Source organism: Myodes glareolus, chromosome 14, assembly GCF_982192425.1.
Source record: "Myodes glareolus chromosome 14, mMyoGla1.1, whole genome shotgun sequence".
Lineage (NCBI taxonomy): Eukaryota > Metazoa > Chordata > Mammalia > Rodentia > Cricetidae > Myodes > Myodes glareolus.
In genome coordinates, this window is record NC_142039.1 from 50,478,806 (window position 1) to 50,502,053 (window position 23,248).

General features: G+C 43.9%; 2 protein-coding genes and 1 pseudogene across 6 annotated transcripts in view; all 3 read left to right on the forward strand.

Annotated features, from left to right (window-relative positions):
* The window catches only part of Ripk1 (receptor interacting serine/threonine kinase 1), a 36,970-nt gene extending 25,868 nt beyond the window's left edge, over positions 1–11,102 (forward strand). For all 3 annotated transcript variants that reach the window (XM_048430152.3, XM_048430155.3, XM_048430159.3), the window contains exons 8-11: positions 2,201–2,291; positions 3,325–3,867; positions 6,066–6,206; positions 8,543–11,102. In XM_048430152.3, coding sequence (XP_048286109.3) covers positions 2,201–2,291; positions 3,325–3,867; positions 6,066–6,206; positions 8,543–8,829 — 1,062 coding nt within the window. In that variant the 3' untranslated portion in view covers positions 8,830–11,102. The remainder of the gene's footprint in view (positions 1–2,200; positions 2,292–3,324; positions 3,868–6,065; positions 6,207–8,542) is intronic.
* On the forward strand, positions 9,621–11,102 carry LOC125397856 (proteasome subunit beta type-3 pseudogene; annotated as a pseudogene).
* Positions 11,103–13,463: 2,361 nt separating this feature from the next.
* The window catches only part of Bphl (biphenyl hydrolase like), a 35,515-nt gene continuing 25,730 nt past the window's right edge, over positions 13,464–23,248 (forward strand). For 2 of the 3 annotated variants that reach the window (XM_048430210.3, XM_048430220.3), the window contains exons 1-3: positions 13,464–13,621; positions 19,299–19,402; positions 21,582–21,748. In XM_048430210.3, the coding sequence (XP_048286167.3) occupies positions 13,515–13,621; positions 19,299–19,402; positions 21,582–21,748 (378 nt within the window). In that variant the 5' untranslated portion in view covers positions 13,464–13,514. The remainder of the gene's footprint in view (positions 13,622–19,298; positions 19,403–21,581; positions 21,749–23,248) is intronic. The other variant, XM_048430230.3, reaches the window with a different exon arrangement.

Here is a 23,248-nt window from a genome sequence, read left to right on the forward strand (position 1 = left end):
TCCTAGCACTTAGGAAGCAGATGCATGTGGATCTCTGTGAGTCTGAGAGCAGCCTGATGTAGATAAGGAGTTTCAAAACAACCTAGGACTACATAGCGAGACCCCAACTCAAGCAAAACAAAACATAAAGCTACATTTCATGATAAATAAAAGCAATATTTAAAATGCTACAAGGTGTGGACATACTAATGTGCTATGGCATTCCTTCCCAAATCATGCATTCAAATGCCTTTGAACCACTTACTAATGTGAACATTCTGTTAAGAACAAAATACAAATGTGAATAGAAAAAAGTCTTAAAGGAAAGTTACAAAAATGTTAGCCTTGTTTGCTTGGTAGGCTTTTGAAAAGTGTAATTTCCTACACTTTGGTATTTTCTTTAATAAAAACGTTATTTAATATTTGAAAGACAGTTTTCTCTCTCATGCCTTTCCCCCAGTCCTGAGGATTGATCTTAGGGTCTCATGCATGCTAGGCAAGTACTCTACAACTGAGCTGTATCTACACCCCATTTTCTACTTATTGTGATAAAATTAACTTTCCTAACCATTTTAAACTGTTCAAGGTTGCATAGCCATCACCACTTTCCATTTCTAGAGTTTTATCATCCTAAACACACACTCTACTTATTAAATAATAAGTCCCTATTTCTCCCTCCCCCGGCAGCCTTTATTTTCTGTCTCTGAATTTGTCTCCTCTAGGTAGCCCATGGAATAAAACCGTACAGTGTTTTTCCATTTGTAAAAGCATTTTGTTTACCATGTCATTAATTTTGTTGCTGAATAATATCCCACTGTGCATATGACATCACATTTGTCTGTATAGTCGTCTGTTAGTAGATGTCAGAGTTGTTCCTCCCTATGAGCTATTATAGAATGATGCTGTGGGAACATTGGTATACACGTTTTTGCTTTAAATATGTGCTTTCAGTTCTTTATGAACATTTACTTAGAAATGGGATGATTAGGCCATGTAGACATCTTGTTTCACTTTTTAGGAACCTTTAAACCATTGTTCATGGCGTCTGAATCATCTCACCTTCTCCACCAGCAGTGTACAAAAGCTGAGTTGCCATAACCTCACAACGTGCTATTTTTAAGTTGTGTTTTAGCCATTCTGTTCAACATGAAGTGGCATTTCCTGGTGGTTGAGTGTCTTTCCCCTGCTAGTGCTTGTTCCCATAAAATATCTTCTTTAGAGAAACATCAGTTCAGTGTTCTCCACATTGTGGGTGGTTGTCTGTTGTTTTTGACAGCGTCAATCCAAAGAGCCGAAGCACATCTCCAACTCATGATCCACCTGACTCCACCCCACGTGCTGGGGTTATAGACATGTCCCACCACCATGCCTGACTAAAATAACATTGTGCTTGTGACCCAACCAGGACTTTGCGGATGCTGGGCAGTATTCTACTATTGCATTATAGCCCCAGCCCTCCATTTGCTAGTTTCTAAATTGGATTATATGTAGGGGTAAAGATGGTGGTGGTAGTTGTTGTTGAGTTGTAGAAAAATTAAATTGTAGTAGAATTCGAATATTCATCTCTTATCAAATATATAGGATTTACAGATATTTTTCCCACCCTGTAGGTTGCCTTTTCACTCTACTGATGGTTTCTTTTGATGCACACACTTTAATTTTGATGTAGTGAAAGTTTAATTTAATTGCATGAGAATTGTTAGCTGTGCTTTTGGTGTCAGCAGCAGCAGGAACTGTGGCAAGGACCAGCACTGTGACCATTTTCTCCTTTTCTTTTAAAAGTCTTACAGTTTTGGCACTTGAATTTGGGTCACTAATGTATTTTGAGTTACTTTTTGTTTATGGTAAGGGTCCATTTTTATTCTGCATATGTGTGTATCCAGTTTTCTGGCTCTGAGTGCTCCAGGACACCCTGGTCAAACATCAGTTGACCATATAATGAGGGTGGGAGAGTATTTCTTAGACTCCCTAGTCTTATCCTTTGATCTGTGCACCTGTTTTATGTAACTCTATAGCTTTGTGGTAACTGTTGAAATTAGGAAATATAAGTTAACTGTGTTAATTTGACATCATTTTATCTATTGGAAAAATGTTTAATTGTGAGAAAAGATTACTGCTTATTAAATTTATATGAAATGTCTTGATGGTGTGAAGAGATTGATTCTTTTCAGAATAATTTTCTGCCAATTACTAAAGTGTCTGTGTATCTTCTCAATTATAGAAAGAGTATCCAGATCAAAGTGCAGTTTTGAAAAGAATGTATTCTCTCCAGAATGACTGTGTACCCTTGCCTCCAAGCAGGTCAAATTCAGGTAATGCCCCCATTTATTCATTTGCTTACTCATTCATTCATTCGAGTCCCTAAAATACTTCTGAAATCCATATGAAAACTGGAAGAAAATGTAAGCTCAAACAACTTCCTTAAAAGAATTCATGCCTGCTCTAAAATCTAGGTATGTATCTTGGAAATACTTCTTAACTATGTGCTCACCAGATTCACAGTGTCCTGATGCAAGCAATCTGATGCATCTCACAGGAAGACAGTGACAGTTCAGGAGGAAGTTGGGGACCCATGTGGGTGCAGAGTCCTCGAGATCAGAGCACTCCAGAAAAGTTGGTCTCAAATTCATGCAGGGGTGCTTTTTTTTTTGTTGTTTTTTTTTTTGTTTTTACAATATAAGGGAAGACATCATGTGAGATACCAAGGTCATAGCCATATGATCTGAAGCAAATTATCTAACCTTTTCCAAACCTCATCCAGTCATGGATGTAATGACCTACACTCGCACAAACAATTTATGTGTGTGTGTGTATGTGTGTATACTTATATATAATCATATATATGATGTGCGTGCACAAATGAGGGCATCAGCTCCTCTGGAACTGGAGTTCCAGGTTGTTGTGAGTCACCTGACTTGGGTCCTGAGCTGAGAACTGAACCTAAGTGCTCAGTGAGAACAACAGGTTTCCTTAACTACTGAGCCATCTCTCTCGCCTTTCTATGAACTTTTAAAGAACAAAAGATCAATAAGATGTGCACAGGATAAAGCTACTACTTTTTTAGACCCCACATGGTTCCAAGATGACAGTCTCCATCTCAATCCAATGGAAGTCCCCTTCTGCCTCAGCCATCCATGCAAAACTCTGTTTTGTTGCTTGTGATAATGCCCATGTTTTTCCCCCAACAGACCAGGGTTACTGCTAATCATATACTAAACCTATAGGAAGGGGACTGTTATATGCTTTTCATGATTCTTATTTTCAACATGTCACTCAAGAATAGGTTCATGAAAATGTTCAAGTTTTATTTTACTTTTTATATTGATCATTTCTTTCCTACTGCAGAACAGCCTGGTTCGCTGCACAGTTCCCAGGGACTCCAGATGGGACCTGTGGAGGAGTCCTGGTTTTTTTCCTCTCCAGAACAACCACAGGAAGAGAATGAGCGCAGTGTGCAGGCTAAACTCCAAGAGGAAGCCGGTTACCATGCTTTTGGAAGATTCACGGAGAAACAGGCAAAACCGCAGCCAAATCAGAAAGTGGCTCTTAGCAGAGAGGAGGAAAGGAAACGAAGGGTCTCCCATGACCCCTTTGCACAGCAGAGACCTCACGAGAATGTTCAGAGTACAGCGGCCAGAGGTTTTTCTGATCCCGGCCCACTCTGTCATGGAAATGCAGCACACCAGCTGTCAGGGCCAGCCAGCCAAACACGAATGCCATACTGGAACAACGGATTATATAATCAGCATGGGTTTCCACCTGCAGGTACAGGAGTTTTGTTTGGGTCAAATCCAAACCAAATGTATAATACTTTTAAAACTCCGGTACCTGAGACCAACTTACCAGGAAGCACACCTACCATTCCATTCATCTCCTTGCCACTAACAGGTAAATGATTTTTAATAGTCCCCATCTTGTCCTTTCTTTTTCCCCTGAAAATGAAGCCACCAGTAGCATTGTCATCAATTCTAAGTTATTGATGGGGACAAAGAGTAAGTTACTCAGAGCTTTCAAGTATCTACAGCCTTCCATTTTGAAATGGTCTCCCTCAGACCACATGGACTCTGATTGTATTTGATCTGTGACTCATCATGGATGCCTGTGGATTATAGATCATAGTATGTAGACAGAAGTTTCTATCCTACCCAGTCCTACAGCCATTCAGTCCCAAATAAACACATATAGGCTTATATTAACTACAAACTGTTTGGCCTCTTAGCTCAGGCTTATTACTAACTAGCTCTTACAGCTTAAATTAACTCATAATTCTTATCTGTGTTTAGCTTCATGGCTTGGTGGTACCTTTTCTCAGTAAGGTATTCTCATCTTCCTCTGTGTCTGACTGGTGACTGTGTCTCTGCCTTTCTTCTTCCTAGAATTCCCTTAGTCTGGTTGCCCCACCTATATTTCCTGCCTGACTACTGGCCAATCAGCATTTTATTAAACTAATATGAGTGACAAATCTTTACAGTTTACAAGAGCATTATCCTACAACACTTATAACTGATAAGCAACTTTCTTTATCCTGTGTGAGATACTAGCCTCTCCAATAAATGGAAGGTATTTTCTTATATTCTTTTTATCTTCTTGTCTTCTGAGGCTAAGAAAGAAATATTAGGTATTTTTGTTTCTTGTGTAGATATAGAATACAGTTTGTAGTAAGAAAGGTATGTTTTATCTTCCATAGCTCTCTCTGGTGAAATCCAAGCTAGTTGTAGTTTCTAATACATGAGCATGGAAGTGACTTAGTATCCATCATTATTATCAAACAATAGTCCCCATGCTACCTTATCTTACCCTGATGTCATCCATTAGCATTAACTGTACTGCAGTCCTGAAATCAGCAGATGTAGAGGAAGCTTTGTGAACCACAGAACTTTCTGAACTGGCTGTGTAGCTCAGTGGTACAGAGCTGGCCTGGCATGCATGAGGCCCTGTGTTCCTTTATACAAAACAATTAGTCTTTCAAAATGACAAATTCCCCAGAGTATTCTGCCTTTTCTGTAGGTGTTCTTGTAATCTCTGTGGAAAACACATTGTTAGACTAGGTATGAAGCAAGATCTATACCTATAAGTACATATACTTATGAGTGGGATGTCCTTCTGTTTCCTTGGAGTTTGCAGCCAAAATGTTTTGTGTCATGTTGTATTTTATTCATTCATGATTAATTCAATAAAAATTTCTCTAACACTTCCTGATTTGTGCCTGACTGCTGGAGAACTGTAACATGAGCAAGCAGCCTGAGCTCCTTCCCTCACAAAGCTTGAATCTGCATGAGTGGAAAGCAGTCGTCACCAATATTTAATGTGTCATTTTCTGGTCCTGTCTCTATGAGTAGCCCAATCTTACTAGTTTTCTGCAAGAGTTCTCATGCTGCCTTTAAGACCCAGTTTTGCCAAGAATAGATTCTCTTAATGATGCTGAGTTTTTGCCAGTAGTAAGGGGAATCTCAGTTCATAATGAGTCATGGAATTACTGTATCCTGAAGAGGATCTCACAGACATGATTCTTCGGCTTGCTTCTCTGCTGTGATAGACTTAACAAATGTGAGCTTTCTAACTCTTAACTTCCATATAAGAAGAGTGTGTCTACCTGAAAATGGGAAAGGAGAATAAAGTAGCACTTGGATTGCTATTATTTTGAGTAATGCTGCTGTAAACAGTCTATCTATCTCTGCAGTATGTGGGAGAGAGAAAGTGTGTGTGTGTGTGTGTGTGTGTGTGTGTGTGCGCGTGTGCATGTCATACCTAGAAATGAAATGACTGACTGAATCATACGGTAATTCTATCTTTAATTTTGGAGAAAACCCCATACTGTCTTCCACTTTGGTTATACCATTTTCATTCCCAACAATGTATGGGCGCTTTATTATTCCACATGCTTGCCAACACTAATGTCTTTTTTCCAATGGTAGGCATCATAATGGTTTTGAAGTCAAGTAGCCACATTTTAAAGAGATGACTATTTAGGGTGTTATAGGATAACAGCTGAACATCTGTAATAAAGTCCTCCACCTTTACATGCCATGTATTGTTCTCTTGCATTCAATCTCATGTACCTAACCTGTGTCTTTTTCTCTATTCAGATGATTCCATAAGATATACTATATGCAATAGTTCTGGTGTTCAAATTGGAAACTACAATTATATGGATCTTGGCCCGAGTTCACAACTACCAGACAACATGTGCAAAGAAGAATCAGTTACCAAATGCCTTGCCATCTTCGGTAAAATACTTATTAAGGACCAGTGTTGGACTGAGGTGTCGCTATAGGAGATTGCTTGCCTAGTATGCATGAAGCCTTGAATTGAGTCCCCAGCATTCAAGGGGATTTTTTAAAAAGGATACAGTGTCTTATGACTTAGACACTTCTTGACTATTTTTACTTGTTGAGAGGAACATAATAGAACCTTACATTTTCTTTTAAGATTCTCTCTGAAAGTTATCCTATATTTCCTCAGTAACTTTTTTTAGATATATATTATATGTGACTGTTTTGTCTGCTGTACTACACTCATGCCTGGTGCCCACAGAGGTCAGAAGAGAGCATCTGATGCTTTAGATCAGGAGTTAGGATGGTTGTGAGCTATGTGGTGCTGGAGCCGACCCAAACAAGTATAGCCAGTGCTCTTAGCTGCTGAGCCAGCCAGTGCCCTTACTCAGTAATTTTTAATCCTTTGTTAGCCTTTTTTTTTTATCACAGGGATAATCACAGTATCTTATTGGTGGTGGTGGTGTGAAGCTTATACTAGTCAATGTCTGTTGAAAATGTAGGACACTAACGGTAAATATTAAACATGACATTATCCATGATCCTGTTCAGACTTGGGGAAATGACCCCCTTGGCTCTGCAGCAAAGAGATTCTGTAAAACACATAAGACCATGCCCTCCATAGCACTCCGTAATAAAAACAAGAGCTCTCGTAGGTCTCCACGGCTTCCTTCCATGAGGCAGTGATGCATGCCTGTAATCCTATCACTAGGGCAATTGAATTGGGAAGATGGTGAGTCCTGGATCAGCCTGGCTATAGCAAAACACTGTCTCAAAAAGAAACTGGAATTCAGCTTTCTGATTAACTTTGGAGGTGGCAGTTTTGGTTTTGTGTGTGTGTGTGTGTGTGTGTGTTTCTATGAAGGGGCATGTAATAGGCAAGGCTCTGCTTGCCCTGAGGCCTCTCCATCATTGGAGTGCAGAAGCAGCCACAGGTAGACTGCACATCAATGCATATAGGTATGGTCATCAAAACTATTCACAAAAAGCAGGAGCCAGACTTGCCCCACAGGCTGCATACCCTGCCAATTGCTGAACTACCCCATTGGAAGAGTGACCTTTAAAATGCCTAAGAGGTGGGTTCCTGGCTTTTGAGGAACTAAAGTGACCTTTGTGACTCTGTCCTTCAGAGACTGGCAGTTTGCAGTTACCGGGAGGCTCTTAGACCGCTGCCAGAGTTGACAGATTCTGTGCTGCTGTGGTGCTAATGGGAGCTGAGGGGGAAATAAGGTGTTTGAATTTTTTTTTCCTTAGAAATTCAGCCTTCTGAAGTGGGATAAGGACTAAAGGCTGTTATGATGACTTTCCCTTTTTCTCTCTCTCTTTTCTTTTTTGGTGTTTCAAGACAGAGTTTCTCTGTGTAAGAGCCCTAGATGTCCTAGAACTTTGTAAACCAAACTGGCCTTGAACTCACAGAGACCCATCTGCCTCTGCCTCCTGAGTGCTGAGATTAAAGGTGTGTGCCACACCCTGGGCCATTTCTTATTTTCATGTGTTCCCTTATTTTTTTTTTAAGGTCTAAGATGATGGAACTAGTGGCAGGAGAAAGGATATATATATGGGTTGGCAATTTGAAGGGAGAGAAAACCTTGAAAAGTGCATGTGCCTCATCCTCTGAGAGATAAGGGAAGACATTGTGATTAAATGAGGGTTACACTTGGTCTCAGTGTCCTTATTAAGAGGAATGTGAACTGTATAAAGATGGGTGGCCGTGTGTAAGTTGGCAATGTCCCAGAGAAACAAAAGTCCACCCCCCCCCATGACATCCAGATAGTCTAACTAGAACAGGACTGCAGGTGGGCGCTGAATAGAACATCCATGTAGCAGGTGGGAGCTGAATAGAACATCCATGTAGCAGGTGGGAGCTGAATAGAACATCCATGTAGCAGGTGGGAGCTGAATAGAACATCCATGTAGCAGGTGGGAGCTGAATAGAACATCCATGTAGCAGATTTGTTCATGAAGCCTTTAGTTATGACTCAGGAAGGTGTACATCTGTTAAGAAGAAAGGAACACTCTATTTTAAGTCATACAAAGACCTTTTAATGGCTGCAGTTAGGCTAAGTATTGTCCAGCAAGTCAGTAACAGTTATCACCAGGCATGGTGGTGCACACCTATAATCCCAGGAGACAAAGGAACTGTACAGCAAGATTGCCTCAAACAAAACAAAAAGTTATCTTTTTTTGTATCTCTTGGTACTTTTTCCTTTCCTGTAGCATTTCAGCATTGCAGACACTATAATGTTCAAATGGACTGTAGCCTGAGGCATCTTCTCTTTTCTGTTTGACAGATAACAACAGTAGTCTGACTGAGAAACACCTGAACCCTGTCAGGGAAAACCTGGGGCGGCAGTGGAAAAACTGTGCCCGCAAGCTAGGCTTCACGGACTCTCAGATCGATGAAATTGATCACGACTATGAACGAGACGGGCTGAAAGAAAAGGTTTACCAGATGCTCCAGAAGTGGCTGATGCGGGAAGGCACCAGGGGGGCCACAGTGGGAAAGATGGCCCGGGCACTTTACCAGTGTCACAGGATAGACCTGCTGAACCACTTGATACAGGCCAGCCAGAGCTAAGCCTGGACGGGCTGTGGCAGTGGGAACTAGACTGTCGGCCTGGTGCACAAGCCCCTTTGCCCCGTGGCCTTCAGAACTCTTTCTTGGTACAAGCCCTGGACCCATGCACATGTCGTACATTTTGGAACTGGAGTAGGGAAAGAGAAGTCTAAAGCCCACGGTGGTTCTTCAGGAAGTACAAGCATGAAGCATGAATGGCGCAGGACAGGGCGGGGTTGGGGGGGGGGCTGTTAAAAAGAATAACCTATTGACCTGTTGGGTTTTAAAAAGGAGAGAAGAGCTGTTGGAGGAGAGAGCTGGTCTCCTTTCAGCTTGTGCCATGGTCTTCAACTGTGCTATGTACTCAGTTTGCTATGGTTACGTTTGGGTGAGGGAGGAAAAAACATTGAAAGAATGTAAAATCCACTAGCTTCTCCTTCATGCACTGAGCGCAGTAAAATTCTGCCCAGATAGGTACCTTAGATGACAGTCACGGTCTTCCCTAAAACTATAGGATATGTTAACTTTAGCATCCAGTGCTGTGCTGTCACCTAAGCTTTAAGAGTCACGTGCAATTCTAGTGTGTCTAAGTTAAAGAGGAAATGTTAAGGAGTGCTAAGGAGGAAAGACTGCAGGGCAGAGGGGGATCACCACTTTCCAGCACTCACCACTGAGAACGTCTGCTGATTGCAACTACTGTAAAAACTAGTGTGAGATTTCCCGTTTTCTCCTACCATTCTGGTGCTCCGTGCCATTCTCCAGCCTGTGCACCCCTCAGAGGGAAGTGGTGTGCAGGAAATGCTCATCAGGAAATGTCGTCTCTTCCTGGATACGGCCGGCGCCTCAGCACTGCTCACTGTAGAACTGTTTCCTCAGTTTACCCAGAAAAAAATGTACTGAAATATTTCTTCTGTGTGCCGGGAATTAAAAAGGGACAGCTTCAGAGTTCAGTCTTTGTGCCTTTAGCAAGCCCACGTGCAACCCAGAGTGAGTGGGAGAACTAGAAGACTAAAGCTGCCTGGGCCAACTACAGCCACTGCTGGCACCTTCTGTGCAAAGGCTATGCAGCAACAGGCCTCTGACCGTTAGAAAAGATTCGGTGTCTGGTTGACAACAGTGGGCTGTGGTTCTGAATCTCCTGCAGCCTCAGAAGATACATGGCACTCCTGGAGTGGGCTGCAAAGCAGCTTTGTCCTTGTTGGCATTTTGGCACTAGCTGGGACTTCATCCTCCACTGTTGACCTATCCTGTACTATGTAGAATATTTAGAAACATTCCTGGCCTCCATGTACAGGATGCCAATAGTGCAAGTCAACTTCACCCACCAAATGTGACAAAAATGTCTCTAGGCATGGCTACATATTCCTTGGAGGGACCGTGCTGTAACTTTATATGCCTCAGTTCTCTTGTCACACATGCTTTGTTCATGCCTTAACTGCATAGAGTATGCACATTGGAAGGGAACTGGAGCAGAGAAGGTTCCAAGCTTTTCTGGAGGAACCTGGATAGTCTGTAAATGCTTTCCTCCTAATCTGTATTCTAATACTGTTTTAAGAAGACAGGATTAGAAAATATTTTTAATGGAATTGTGGGGGGAAATGACAAGGGAAGCCAGAACTGGTTTTGGAATTGTAGTAGCAATCAGGGTCCCAGTGTTAAAATCATTTCTATTAAGTGTTCTGTAAGGGAAGAATTGTGGGTCCATTGCAGGAGATAGGTACTTCAGATCTAGGCCCAGATTGTGACCACAGACTTCCAGATCTTTTCCTGGCCAGGCTCACCAATGGCATCCAAACAATTGCTTGGCACCTCGAGTTGTGGCTGAACCCGTATGAGTTGAAGGACAGTGAGCAGATGAAGCCTTATACCTTCATGGGTATGCTGCCTAGTCCCTTGTACAGGAAAGGCTGTGAACCAACTACACAGAGCTAGCATTAATAGGTTAGGCCCTTCATGTGCTCTCTGCACCTTATCAGCTGCCTATGATGACTAATGACTTTGTAATCAGTGGTACCTGTTCCAAACAAGTGCATGGGATGTGGGAGTCTCTCTGGGAGCCCAACATGGATTTATAGCACTTATTTAAAACCACCTCCCAAGCTATACAGAGTGCTGTGGCCTGGGGTGCAAGCCAAGCCCGATTGTCATCGTCTGCATCATTGAAAAATGTAAGATGGCCACCACCAGGGCACTGAGGGCCCAGGGCAACTAGCCCTGTTCCCAGAACCCAGAGTTCTGTTTTTAATAACCTTTCTTTTTAAAAAAAAAATGGAAATAAAATTTTATACTTTAAATATGGAGGACTTAATGATGTTTGTGTTGATAATACTGCTCATGTTGGCATTTCTTGTCATTGCATTATGTTGATAGTGAAAAGGTCTGCCCAAGCAGCACAGATTACCCCCAAGAGGCCACATCACTGAAATCAACATGGCTCAGAAGCCTTTCCTTCAAGTCAGCTCTTAAGTGCCACCCTGAAAAGCCACATTTACCTCTGAAAGGTTGCATGCAAGCCAAGTTCCACTTCTATACTTGGGCAGAAACCAGATAAGCAAGGGGAACCCGACCAGGAAATGAGGGAGGAGGCTCCACAGTTACTCCCAAGCGTTGGTTTTTCACTTGCTGTGGTTGTGATCCTGCCTTCTGTGTGAAGTTACACGCAGGAATAAGAAAAGGAGTTCTACCTCAGAAACAACCATTTATGTTGATGAATTTTTTTCTTTGCTTTTTAATGAGTGTTTACAAAAAGATGTAGCCTATCTAACAGGATAGATATTTTCGATCATTTCACTTTAAGTTAATGAAGGTTCACAATGAGTAACCCACCTACTCAGTGGCTGTGTGTGTGTGTGTGTGTGTGTATTTGTGTGCGCATGAGCTACAGTACTCACATGGAGGTCACAGGCCAACTGATGGGAGTCAGCTCTCTATTCAAGTTGGGCTAAATGGCACCTTGATAGTGCAACCAACAACATAGTTTTTTGTTGTTGGTTTTTGTGTGTTTGTTTGTTTGCTTTTTACTCCTTCACAGCACTTCCTTGGAGGAATCTTCCACCTCATTTTTTAGCCACACTTTCCAAAACATGGTCATATTCAATACAAGTTTCAATAATATATCAACTCTTGTCCACACATCTGGATGCTCCTTTGACTGTGTTAGCACTTCCTCGGCTGTTCTTTATTGTAGTCCCAGCACTTGGAAAGCTGATGCAGGAGGATTGAGCATCCAAGCAAGGCTACTTTTATCCTGGGCTGCTCTCCGTGGTGTAAGCAATTTACAAAGTTATCTAAAAGGTTGACATCCAGCTTGTGGCTAGTATCAAGCAACTTAGTCTGATAATGTTTCATAGTTCCTGATATTACCAAAAATTGAGCCAATGAACTAATTGCTTCTTCCTTCGTGTCCAGGCTTTAGAGTCAAGGAAGTTTGAGGAAGGAGAAGAGAGGAGGAAACCAAGATTGGCTTCGTGGTTTTCTTGCTTTTAAAGGGGGGGGGGGATTTTAAGAAAAAAAAACAGAAGGGGGAGGCCCATGGCATTTTATAAGCAGCTGAGTATCAAGAATGCAGAGCAAGTATTGTAGCAGTGAGAGGTATGGTGTCTTAACAGCATTATGAAACAGCAGACTTGAGTACCCCTCCGCAGCCGTGAGGGAAAGACTTCCTAACTTGCCTTGCCATAATTTTGTCATCTATAATTTGAGAGTAAAGAGGTGAGAATGGGGGGGGGGGGGGAGTTATATATAGATTAAAAATAAGGTGAAGCATTTAAAGGTGCCTGGCACAAAAATGATAGTTTTGGTTTGTATATGGTGTTGAAAGCTTAACCTGCAATTAGTCATCGATGGGTGATTGGATCATTAGGGATCTGATATAATCAACCGAGTAATTCATTGGTGGGTTCATAGTTTGATGGCTTTGTTGGAAAGCTGTAGGAGGTGGAGCTTGACTATAAGAAACAGGTCACTGGCAACATGCCTTTGAACCATTTCTTTTGAACAACCTTCCCCCTTTCCCACCCCACCTTCTCTTTCCCAGCCTCTGCCAAGCACCTCTGTTACCATCGTGTGCCGCTCAGGCCCAAAGCAAGGGGTCCAGGTGACCTTGGCCCGAAAGCTCCGAAACCCTGAACCTTTCCTCATTTTAAATTCTTCTCAAATGCGTGCCACGGTGGTGCAGAAAGTTAACACAATGCAGTGCAGAAACGATGAGTTCTTGAAGACTTACATAATAAATGCCGACAAGGGTAACCTAAAAGCCTGCTGCCATTTTGCTTAGCAGCAAGGGTAGAAGGATAGATAGGTGAAAAGTGGAATGTAGCCAGGTGTGGTGATGCAGACCAGGAATCCCAGCATGAGGCCAGAGGATCCGGAGCTCAAGATCAACATCAGCTCATAGTTCTAGGCCCACTGAAGCAACCTGAGACCGTTTCTCAATAAAAGCAGTAAACAATAGTCTCGCTGCCGAGATGTCCAGCAGGTGGCCCTGCCTCCCCATAAATTTGGACACCATAGCAATTGCAAGCAAGGAGTGGTCCAACTGAACTATCCACACTGAGAGCTAGGTTTGTAAGAGAGAACACGCTCCCTTTCTGACTGGCCTAACAAGGGGTGTGGCCGGCCAGGGGCGTAGCTTCGGGTTTGGCATTAGAAGGATGGCACCCAGTTGGGCGCACGCGCGGTTCCGCTAGGAGGAGCGACCTGGAGCTATGGCGGCTGCAGCGGTACACCCTGCGTCTCTGCGACTGCGGCTGCTCCTCTCGCCCTTGAAGTCCAGGACCCGCGTGCCGCAAGCGGAGCCCGCAGCCGCCTTCGGGTAATAACGTGCTCCTCGCTGCTTTGGGCGCGGGCCGCTGGTGGGGGTGGGCCTGGTGCCTGGTGCCGACGGCCCTTCCTTCCTCAGACCCCGGTCCAGATCCCGCAGAGACAGTGCGCGAGCACTTCGGTGGCAGGGGTTCGATTCTAGAACCCCTCATTGCAGATAGAAGGGACCGGGAGGGGCTTTTGCTGGTAGTTACGGATTCCAAACCCGATGTCGGTTAGCCAGTTGCTGGGGACAGTAACTATTCCTTGCCTCCTCAGAAATTTGCCTAACCTGCTTCAGTCGCAGGGCGCAAGTTTCCTGAGTCCTTTTGCTTGCTAATCTCGAACTTCAGTGTGCTGGAGAAGCTGTTTGGGAACCTGTGTAAAATCAAAGACCCAGGTCCCCCTGCTAGAAGTTCTATTATGGGTGTGTAGTGATGACCAGGACACTGCATTTTCCATTCCCCGCCACACTCCACTCCCGCCCTTGGATAAAATAACAACATTCGTGGAGACCTGCTGTCTTGAAAATGGGTGCTCTGTCTCAAGAGAATCTGAGCAGAAATTGTGGATAGAACGGCCTCAGACTGAGCATTTCCCACCATGTACACATACAGGCATGCCCACTGCGAGTGTGCGGTTTACTGTCAGTGGGCCATTGACACAAGGGACTGGCATTGCCCAGATCACATAATGGATGGATTGAGCACATAATCCAGAAGCAGAGAGAAGGGAAAATCGAACCAGTTTTTTTTAAACGTTCCTAGCATGATTGTGTAGCTCTTCAGTTTTATATTTAATTCAGGTTTCTTCTCTCGTTTTAGGGTTATGTGACTTTAGCACATTTTTTTATATACAGGTGGAAAAACACGTCAGTGGCTGTGGTTGTGTAAATCACCAGTGAACAGCAGGCATTTTATCCAGTTTCCTGATTGCAGGAAAGGGATTGAGATGAGGCTACCAGGGTTGTGTTCATGTCATACTCTTTGGTGACGTCATGGATGTCGAGAGTCCTAATCACTTAGCTGCACTGTAGATCACTCGTCCTGAAAGAGCTCCGTGAAGGTTTTCTGGGGTCTTGTCCTGCCATTTTAGAAATACTGTTCCATACTGGTTAGACCTGTAATCTGAGAAACAGCCCTGCTGGTTAATCCTGAAACCAGGCTGTAGCCCCATCCCTGCAACTCGAAGCAGTCCTGTGCAAACCTCTTCACACCCAGTGTCCGGCCCACAACTAACTGCGTTGGGTAGTGCAGAGTCGCTTGTCAGTCCCCTGCTTGGAACTCTGAGCCTTTTCTCACTTCATGGACTCTGTGAACTGTTAAAAAGTATTCTCTGTGGGGGATTGAAGGCCAGTTATGACAATAACAATTTGCAGAATCGGACAGTCTGACTGAAAAATAAATGTTTTCTGAATTTAACCTAAGGAGGCCCCGCCAGAGAATCAGGTCCAATCCTTCCTCTCAGGCCTGCCTCCACCCCTGCTTGGCAACTAGACTGAATGCCACCCCAGCACTTTGCCCTGTTGGGGATTCAGCTCTGCCCCGAGGTTGAAGAGGTCATGGTGTTATGAGTTCAAATAGTTTAAGTAGCTGCATTATCCACTCCTACTGTCTGTGTGACTACAGACAAGCTTCTCAGCCTCTCTGGGGTTCTGGCCTTGCAGCATTTGTATTTGCAACAAGGACTGTGAAAGACCTGGAACAGAATAAATATAAACAATTAGCGAGTGCAACTAATGATATAAATAGTGAGCACATAAATAATATATATACATAAATAATGGTATATAAAAGAAGTCACCAAACTTCGTGTAATGAAGTAGCTGATGCTGTGACTCACAGTCGTTTGATAGGAAGCAGGGGATAAGCAGTAAGGACTTTCAAAGTGAACACCTATTTATTAAGCAATCCCCACGTTCCTCTCTAAGCAAGATGCTGAAGCCAAGATTCCTGGTCGCACACTCAGATGCTCATCTTGGGCTGGATTAGCTAATTAGCTTTCTCACCAACTTTCAGCCTCTCTGTGGTAATGTTAGGGTAAATTCACTGTGCACCTCAGAAATGAAAGACGGGGGACTGTGCCCACAGAGGGCAGGCGCCTGGCAGCAAGCACTAGATTTTGGTTTACCTGTTCTTCCCAGCCTCCCCACACAACCACCTCTCCCTGTCTGAGGCAAGTAGACCGCCCGCCCCCCCCCCCCCCCGGGTACCATGTAGAAAATTCACAGATGGGAGCTAAGGACACATGAGACAGGAAAGTACACTTTGGGGACTCTTAAGCCTTATGTTCTCTAAGAAATTGGCTCAGTCTTGCTAGCCTGTTGGGCTCAGTACAGTTGCCTACTTCCCATTCAGATTGTGGAGCTGTGGAGCCTGGGTTCACAGATTTGGAAGGCTGCCCAGTGGTTTGAATTCAGCATTTGAGCCCTGCTGAAATAACAGGAGAAACGAGGTGCTGGTGCAGGTAGGATGAACTGGCTGAACTCGACCCCCTCTGCCTTCAGTTGAAAGGCTCCACAAAAGTGCACAGTAAGCATTGAGCTGTATCTGCCCATCTCCTGCTAGCCTTAAGCTTCAGAGGGACATGCCTTTGGTGTCCTGCCAGGTGTGACTTTGGAAGCAGTTAGTGCCCCAGAGTTAGAGTGTTTCTCAGGATTGTACTAGTCATGGGACTTTGTAAAATTCAACACAGTCTCATAAACACACCTGCTTCAGATATCATGGTTAGAAGACAGGTTGTTGGAGGTTTTGGAGGGAAGGGTGGAAAAGAAACTCTGATGGCCAAAGAGAAAGGGGTAGATTGTTCTTTAAGTTTTCTGAGGATTTTCTGTCTTTGTTCCTATCTGAGAGTTGAACAATCCAGTATTGAATGTAGTTCTGGAAATAAACAAGTGTTAGGGCTGTCAAAAGCCTGGGCTGCAGGCCTGGTCCTCTCCACATGGACTTTGCTGTTTGCACAAGGCCTGACCACTGTCTTAGAGACCTCCTGACAAGCTGGAACTGATGCTTTCGTCTTGAAATGACCCCAACTGACTTTCGTCTTGAAATGACCCCAACTGACGTATCATGTATGCCTGTGGAAATAAGCCAGCTCTCGGCCACTGTATGATTGAACATAAACCTTTCCTTGTGTTTGAAATTAATAATTTATTAAGATTAATAATTTCGTTTGTAAATAGTTTTCTGTCCCCTCTCCAGCCTTGGATAGTGGAATCAGGTGTTTGGTAGGATGGGCCGGTGCTATGCCTATTCCATCCAGGTGTGGTGGCACCCTGGATGCCTATGTTGACGCAGCAGGGACCATCTCCACTTACTGAAGACCCCCATACCATCCAGTCCCTCTGTCCATCCAGCCCCTCTGTCCTCTCACTCTGCCTGGCTGGACACAGGCTTATGAGCATGCCCCATGGTCTCCCAGCAATGCTGCCCTGCAGTATTTTTTTTAAATATTTTTATGGTTTATTTAACTTTATTTTATGTGCATTGGTGTGAAAGTGTCAGATCCCTTGTAACTGGATCTTCAGACTGTTGTGAGCTGCCATGTGGGTGCTGGGAATTGAACCCAGGTCCTCTGGAAGAGCAGTCAGTACCCTTAACCACTGAGCCATCTCTCCAGCTCCTCCCCTGCAGTATTCTTATCTGCATTTTGTGAAATGCCTTCTTAGGCATTCCTTCACAAAAGACCCTTTCCTCTCCTCTCAGATACCTCTGCCCAACCTAACATGACATGTATTGCTCTCCCCATCAAAGTCACTTCCAAGTTGCAGATCCTTCCCTGCTGCAGTTTCTAGTGAGAGGCCCTCTAGCCACCTGATGTCTCCATACTCCTGTTAGGCGGTGAGAATTCAGAAAGACATCTGGACTGGGAACCCAAAACTTAGATCCAGGGAGATGCAGGAAGAAGTTAGGGTTGTTGTTGTTGTTGAAGAGACTGAAGGAAAGACGCTTTTGTGAACCACTGCTCCAGAGAGAGACTGATGCCCAGGGCTGTGGCAGCAGCACCATTCCCGAAAGCCACTGGCTCTGTGCATTGAGGAAAATGGAAAAATAGCCCAAAATACCTGCATAGTGCAAAATGGCTTCGATGAGCTTGTCCTTGGTCCTGCAGGGAAGGGAGCCCTCCCCCGCCCCAGAGCTCTAGTGCAGAGAGAGCGGTAAAAAGGAGGAGAGCTTTACCGCTAACAGGAGCCCGGTAATTACTAATCAGCTGCTCAGGGGGGTGGCTTCATTTAATAAAACAAGAAACACCGGAAGGAAATTTTATCTAGCTCAGGAGCCTCCAGCATAACCCTGCCCTCCCTGAGCAAATCCTCTGTGTCTTTGTTTTCTCTCCTGCTGGGCTGGGAGCCTGTGAACGCCTGCTGAATGAAACCAGTCTTTGTTTAGGGCGCACGCTCTGGGCTGCGAGTGTGTGAAGTGCTGACAAGTTCCAGTGAGTCTTTGTTAGCAGAATGTGTTGATTTGCAACTGTCTTGATTCTAAGTTGCTTAAAATCACCCTAACAGTAAAACTCAGCTCTTTGAAGGAATAGAATGCTAACAAAAACAAATTGATGTCACTTGCTGTTACTTAATGGCTCTATTATTGCTCCTCTGATGTTTGTGCAGATGAGCTTATTTTAGGCTTTCCTATATCCCAATTTTGTCATGTGATTTTTGAGAAATTCTATGCTAATATTAGATGTACCGATGTTCAACACTCACCCACCCACGTTCTTTGTTAACTTTGTTGCTATTGTTTACCATAGGGTTTTTCCTATATATCCCAGGCTGACTTTGAACTTGTGGCAATCTCTGTCCTTCTACCTCCCAAGTGTTGGGATTCCATGTGTGCCACCATGTCTAGCTTGTACTCTTTATTACTTGAACTTAGCAAATCAGACAAAAAAAAAAAAACCCACTTGTTTTTTCAAAAAGAGCCACATTATGGTAATCATTTTGACCAAAAACAGAGATGGGATGTGAAATGTAGAAGAAAAGGGAAGTCGGTAGTTGACTTAAATTTACTGCCAGTCCACAAGAAGAAGAGCCATTCTTCTTGGCAGCTGTACTGACACGCCCTCCACATCCTGCGTGTCACTGCCCTCTAGCAAGGAAGTGGGCAAGAAGACCATAGGCCAAGAATTGAAGCAGAGGCCATGGATGAATGCTGCTTACTGGCTTCTCAGCCTGCTTCCTAGTACAGACAACCCAGGTTCACCTGTTCAAGAGTGGCGCTACCCACAGTGGGCCTTCCCACATCAGTCATGAATATTTAAAAATGCCCCATAGAGTTGTGTCTGGACCAATCTAATGGCGGCACTTTCTCAACTGAAGTTCCTAAGATGATGGTGGCTTGTGTGTCAAGTTGGCAAATAAATACATAAATAAATACACACATGCAAGCATACATACATGCATACATACATACATACATACATACACACATACAAAAAGAAATCTAACCAGGGCAGCAGGCAAGCCCCTGGGTGCTGCAGTGGGTCGAAGCAGGAAGACACTGTTCAGATTTGCAGTCTGTAATGGGAACACAACCTTGATTGGAAAGCCGAGGCACAGATCAAAGCAGTGCAGCATGCCTGAGCAGGGTACCAAGGCTCACTCGTGCACGAGAACTGATGCTTTGTCGTATTAAATACACCAGTTTGACACAACCGATAAGTCTTCCTTCGGGGACTTCTTTCTCTTCCAGCACTGCAGTGACTTCGGCCAAGGTGGCTGTTAATGGCGTTCACCTGCACTACCAGCGAACGGGAGAAGGGGAGCATGCAGTCCTCCTGCTCCCTGGGATGCTGGGTATGTGTGGATTTGAATAGACTGTTTCTGCAGGCTAAGGATTCCCCATGATGCATCATGACGGTAGATGCCAAGCATCGATTACTTATGTTAGTGCTTGCTGAAGGCTTTTAATGAATGTTGGCCTCACTCAAAGTTGAGTGATTTGAAAAAGTAAATAACTTTCTTACGGTATTAGTGTTTTATTCTTTTACCCATTCTTCTCACATTTAACCACACTGTAAAAATGGTTTCCTACTATTGGGGAGGACTACAGGAGTCAAGGAGACAGAGTCCAAAGAAAGAGGGGTCCAAAGATGAAGATAGTGAGCTGGTGACCAGCCATACCTGTTAGTTTGCCTCATATCCAAAGGTTTTCTGGAATGTGAGACTTGAAGGGCTAAGCCCAGGACAGGAGAAGGGGAATCAGTGTGATTGACTTGTATAATAAAAGAAAGGGGTTGTTAAAAGACTTTTTTTTCTTCTTGCTTCTTAGCAAGGTCTCACTTTATAGCTTAAGGTTGCCTTAGCTTCATATATACTGAGAGGTCAGGTTTGTGCCACCATCCCCAGCCAGCTTAGAGTCCATTTCAAAGTCACAATCAGATTAACACTTCACTTTCTGCAGTGTACGGAGCATATTGGCGCCCACTGAATCTCAGTCTAACTTCAGAGAACAGCAGTTCAGGTATAGAAAGTTCCAGAGGGAGATTGCAGTGATTTCTCGAGGCATTCTGAATCTACTACTAAAGCATGTAGGGTTGCTGCTTTATTTTTTAGGTATTTATGTAATCCCAGTATATACTTATTGTGACTTGCCCCTTCCTCCTAAAGGTGCATGCTAAAATTTTCAGCTACTTTCGGTCCTCCTTGCTAGGCCTTCACTGATAGAGTCTCACTGTAGCCTTGGGACATTTAGTGCCCTTTTCTTAAGCTTCTGTAATCAAGGAGATATTTATTCCAATAGCTGATGTACAGTTAAATCATCAGTAAAAAATAACATACCACGTTACTTATTTATTATTATTATTGTGTTGTTTCAACATTGCAGCCATTAACTACACAAAGCACCCACCCCCAGTATAATTTCTTTATTTCTGTAAAATATTAGCATGATTCTAAAGCTTTAAAATGGAACAGTGAGAGTCTCTCTCCTGCCTTGTCCCCCAGTACCCATGGGTCACTCTGATATCATACACTGATAATTATGCATATTCTCAAAATGTTTGTGGGAGGCTTTTAGCACTCTTGGTCTTCAAATGCAATTGTTTCCTCATTTGGGAATCTATAATTTTAGTCTACCCCCCTCTAATCCTGCCCTAATTCCTGCGCCTCCTTCAGGATAGTTCCTTCTAGGTCAGGGAGAGACAAGAAGCTCCCGTGAGAGACCAGTAGACAAGGGCTGGAAATCCACTGGTCTGTTTCTGAGCTCGGCTGGGTGGGTTTCCTGTCTATTCTATGGCCTGGATAGTGGGTGCTTAGAAATAAAAAAAAAACCCTGCACAGTAAATACACCTGCTGCTGGAGCTCTTACTAAGTGCCCTTCCACACACAGAGTGCATGTGAGCACACCACACCTTGATTGGTGAGCAGGGGGGTTGCCAGACAGGGCTGCCACAGGCTCTTGGCATAGGCTCATTTGTTTTATGAACTATGATTTGATTTCCTAAGTGTGCACGTTTCAGTGCTTTAATTTACTTTCCTGTTTTGGTTGTAGCTAAAAAATAAACTCTAAAGAGTCATTTATATTAGCTTAATGAAAATGAAAACATCTGGACTTCTACCTGGATGCCACTGGGGTCTTCATCCTTTCTTAGTCATTTTTCTTTAGAGAAAAGAGATATAAAGAAGACCCAGAAGCTATCAAATATGAAAGTTCATTTCAATACAGTTTAGTTAATTCCTTCAATGGATTGGTAGGAGAGAACTACACTGAAAGGCTGTCAAATGAGCCACAAAAAATACGGGTCCTGAGCCTCGCTTCCTCAAAATTACCACTAGGGGGAGCTCAGAGGCCGATCCTAACTCCAGCAGGCGTTGAAATCCGCCTCTGGGTGGAGTCGGCCCTTGCAGGACAGCTTTTCCTGGCTCACTTTGAAGAGAAAGAACCAAGAACTGTGTTTTGGTACCGCTTCCATTTCGCTCTGGTGTGTCGGCGACACTGAGAACATTCAGAATGTAACCCGGTGGCTGTTTTCAGGAAGTGGAAGCACCGATTTTGCACCACAACTTCAGAATCTAAACAAGAAGCGTTTCACAGTGGTGGCCTGGGACCCTCGAGGATACGGAAAGTCCAGACCCCCAGATCGAGACTTCCCACTGGACTTTTTTGAAAGGGATGCAAAGGATGCTGTTGACTTGATGAAGGTGAGACGCAGAGAAGTATGGAGTGGGGGAAGATGACTGGACCCACCTTCATGTATTCTAATGCCTGGCGTTCTTTCTTTCCACAAAGGTAATACCTAATGCGAGTCTAAGGAAGGCCTAAAGGACTGAGTCGAAACAGAGCCAGCCATCTAACGAGGCTACTACCAAGATGCCAAGGCTGTGCCTTTCCAGCCAGTTTCATGGCATACATCAGTGCACAGTTTTAATTTTTGCTTTGTGATGCTTTGCTTTGAGACAGGGTTTCACTGTGTAGTCTAAGCAGGCCATAAGACCTCAATCCCTCTGCTTCAGCCCCTGGCATGCCAGGATTGCAGGCCTACAACACTTACACACAGCAGAATACACAGCTTTATATTGATGTAACTGGAGTCCTAAGCCAGAGGCTCAACTCCATAGCTTCCAATGGAGTGTAGTCACTCACCCCTAAGAAAGCAGCAAGAGGTGGTGGTGAAGAGGCAGGAATGTGTCTTTAACCAAATTGCCATTTGGGGAAGGTGAAAAGGAAGCCTGTCCTCCTATCTTCCAGGTACTGACATGAGCCTTAGGTTTAAGTAGACCAAGAACTGGAAAAGAGGCAAGAAGTCTGCATAACTAAGCCGTCTTGGTCAAGGTTTGATCTGGTGTTAGCTCAGTTCTGGTTCTGCAAGGTGGCCTGAAGAAGTCAGGACCACCCATGCTTTTGGGTGGAGGGCATCATCTCATGAGGTGATCTGTCTGTAAGGCTCTGACGTTCCTGGAATCCAAGCTGACTTCAGACTTGGGACAGCCCAGATGTGGGTCAGGAACAGACCACTGTAAAAGGCAGCAGTAAGATGTCACCACTGCTCCTATGTTTATGCCTTCAGCCTTGAAGGGTGTTGTCTTGTTTGGGTTACCATTGCTGTAAAGAAACACCGTGACCAAAGCAGCATGGGGAGGAAAGGGTTTTTTCAACTTACACTTCCACACCACAGTTCATCAAAGTCAGAATAGGAACTCAAACTGGCCAGGAACTTGGAGGCAGGAGATGATGTAGAGGTCATGGTGGGGTGCTGCTGGCTGCCTTGTTCAGACTTTCTTTCTCTTTTTCTCTCTTTCTCTTGTTCTTTCTCTCTCTCCCTCTTTCTCTTTTTTCTTTCTCTCTCTTTCCTTCTTTCTCTCCTTCTCTTTCTGTTCTCTCTTCATTTCTTTTTCTATTTCTCTTTTTTCTCTTTCTCTTTATTTCTCTCTTCCTCTCTCCCTCTCTCTCTTTCTCTCTCTCCTTCTCTCTCCCTCTCTTTCTTCCTCTCCCTCTTTCTCCCTCTACCTCCTTTTCTCTCTCTCCCTCCTCTCTGTCTCCCTCTCCCCTTTTCTCTTCCCCCCTCTCTCTTTCTCTCTCCCTCTTAATTAAAGCTGCCTTCTCTCTGATAACTTTAGCTTGTATCAAGTTGACATAAAACTAACCAGTGCTGGGGTTAAGACTGGTTATATTGGTTATATACCACCAGCCTTTAAACAGAT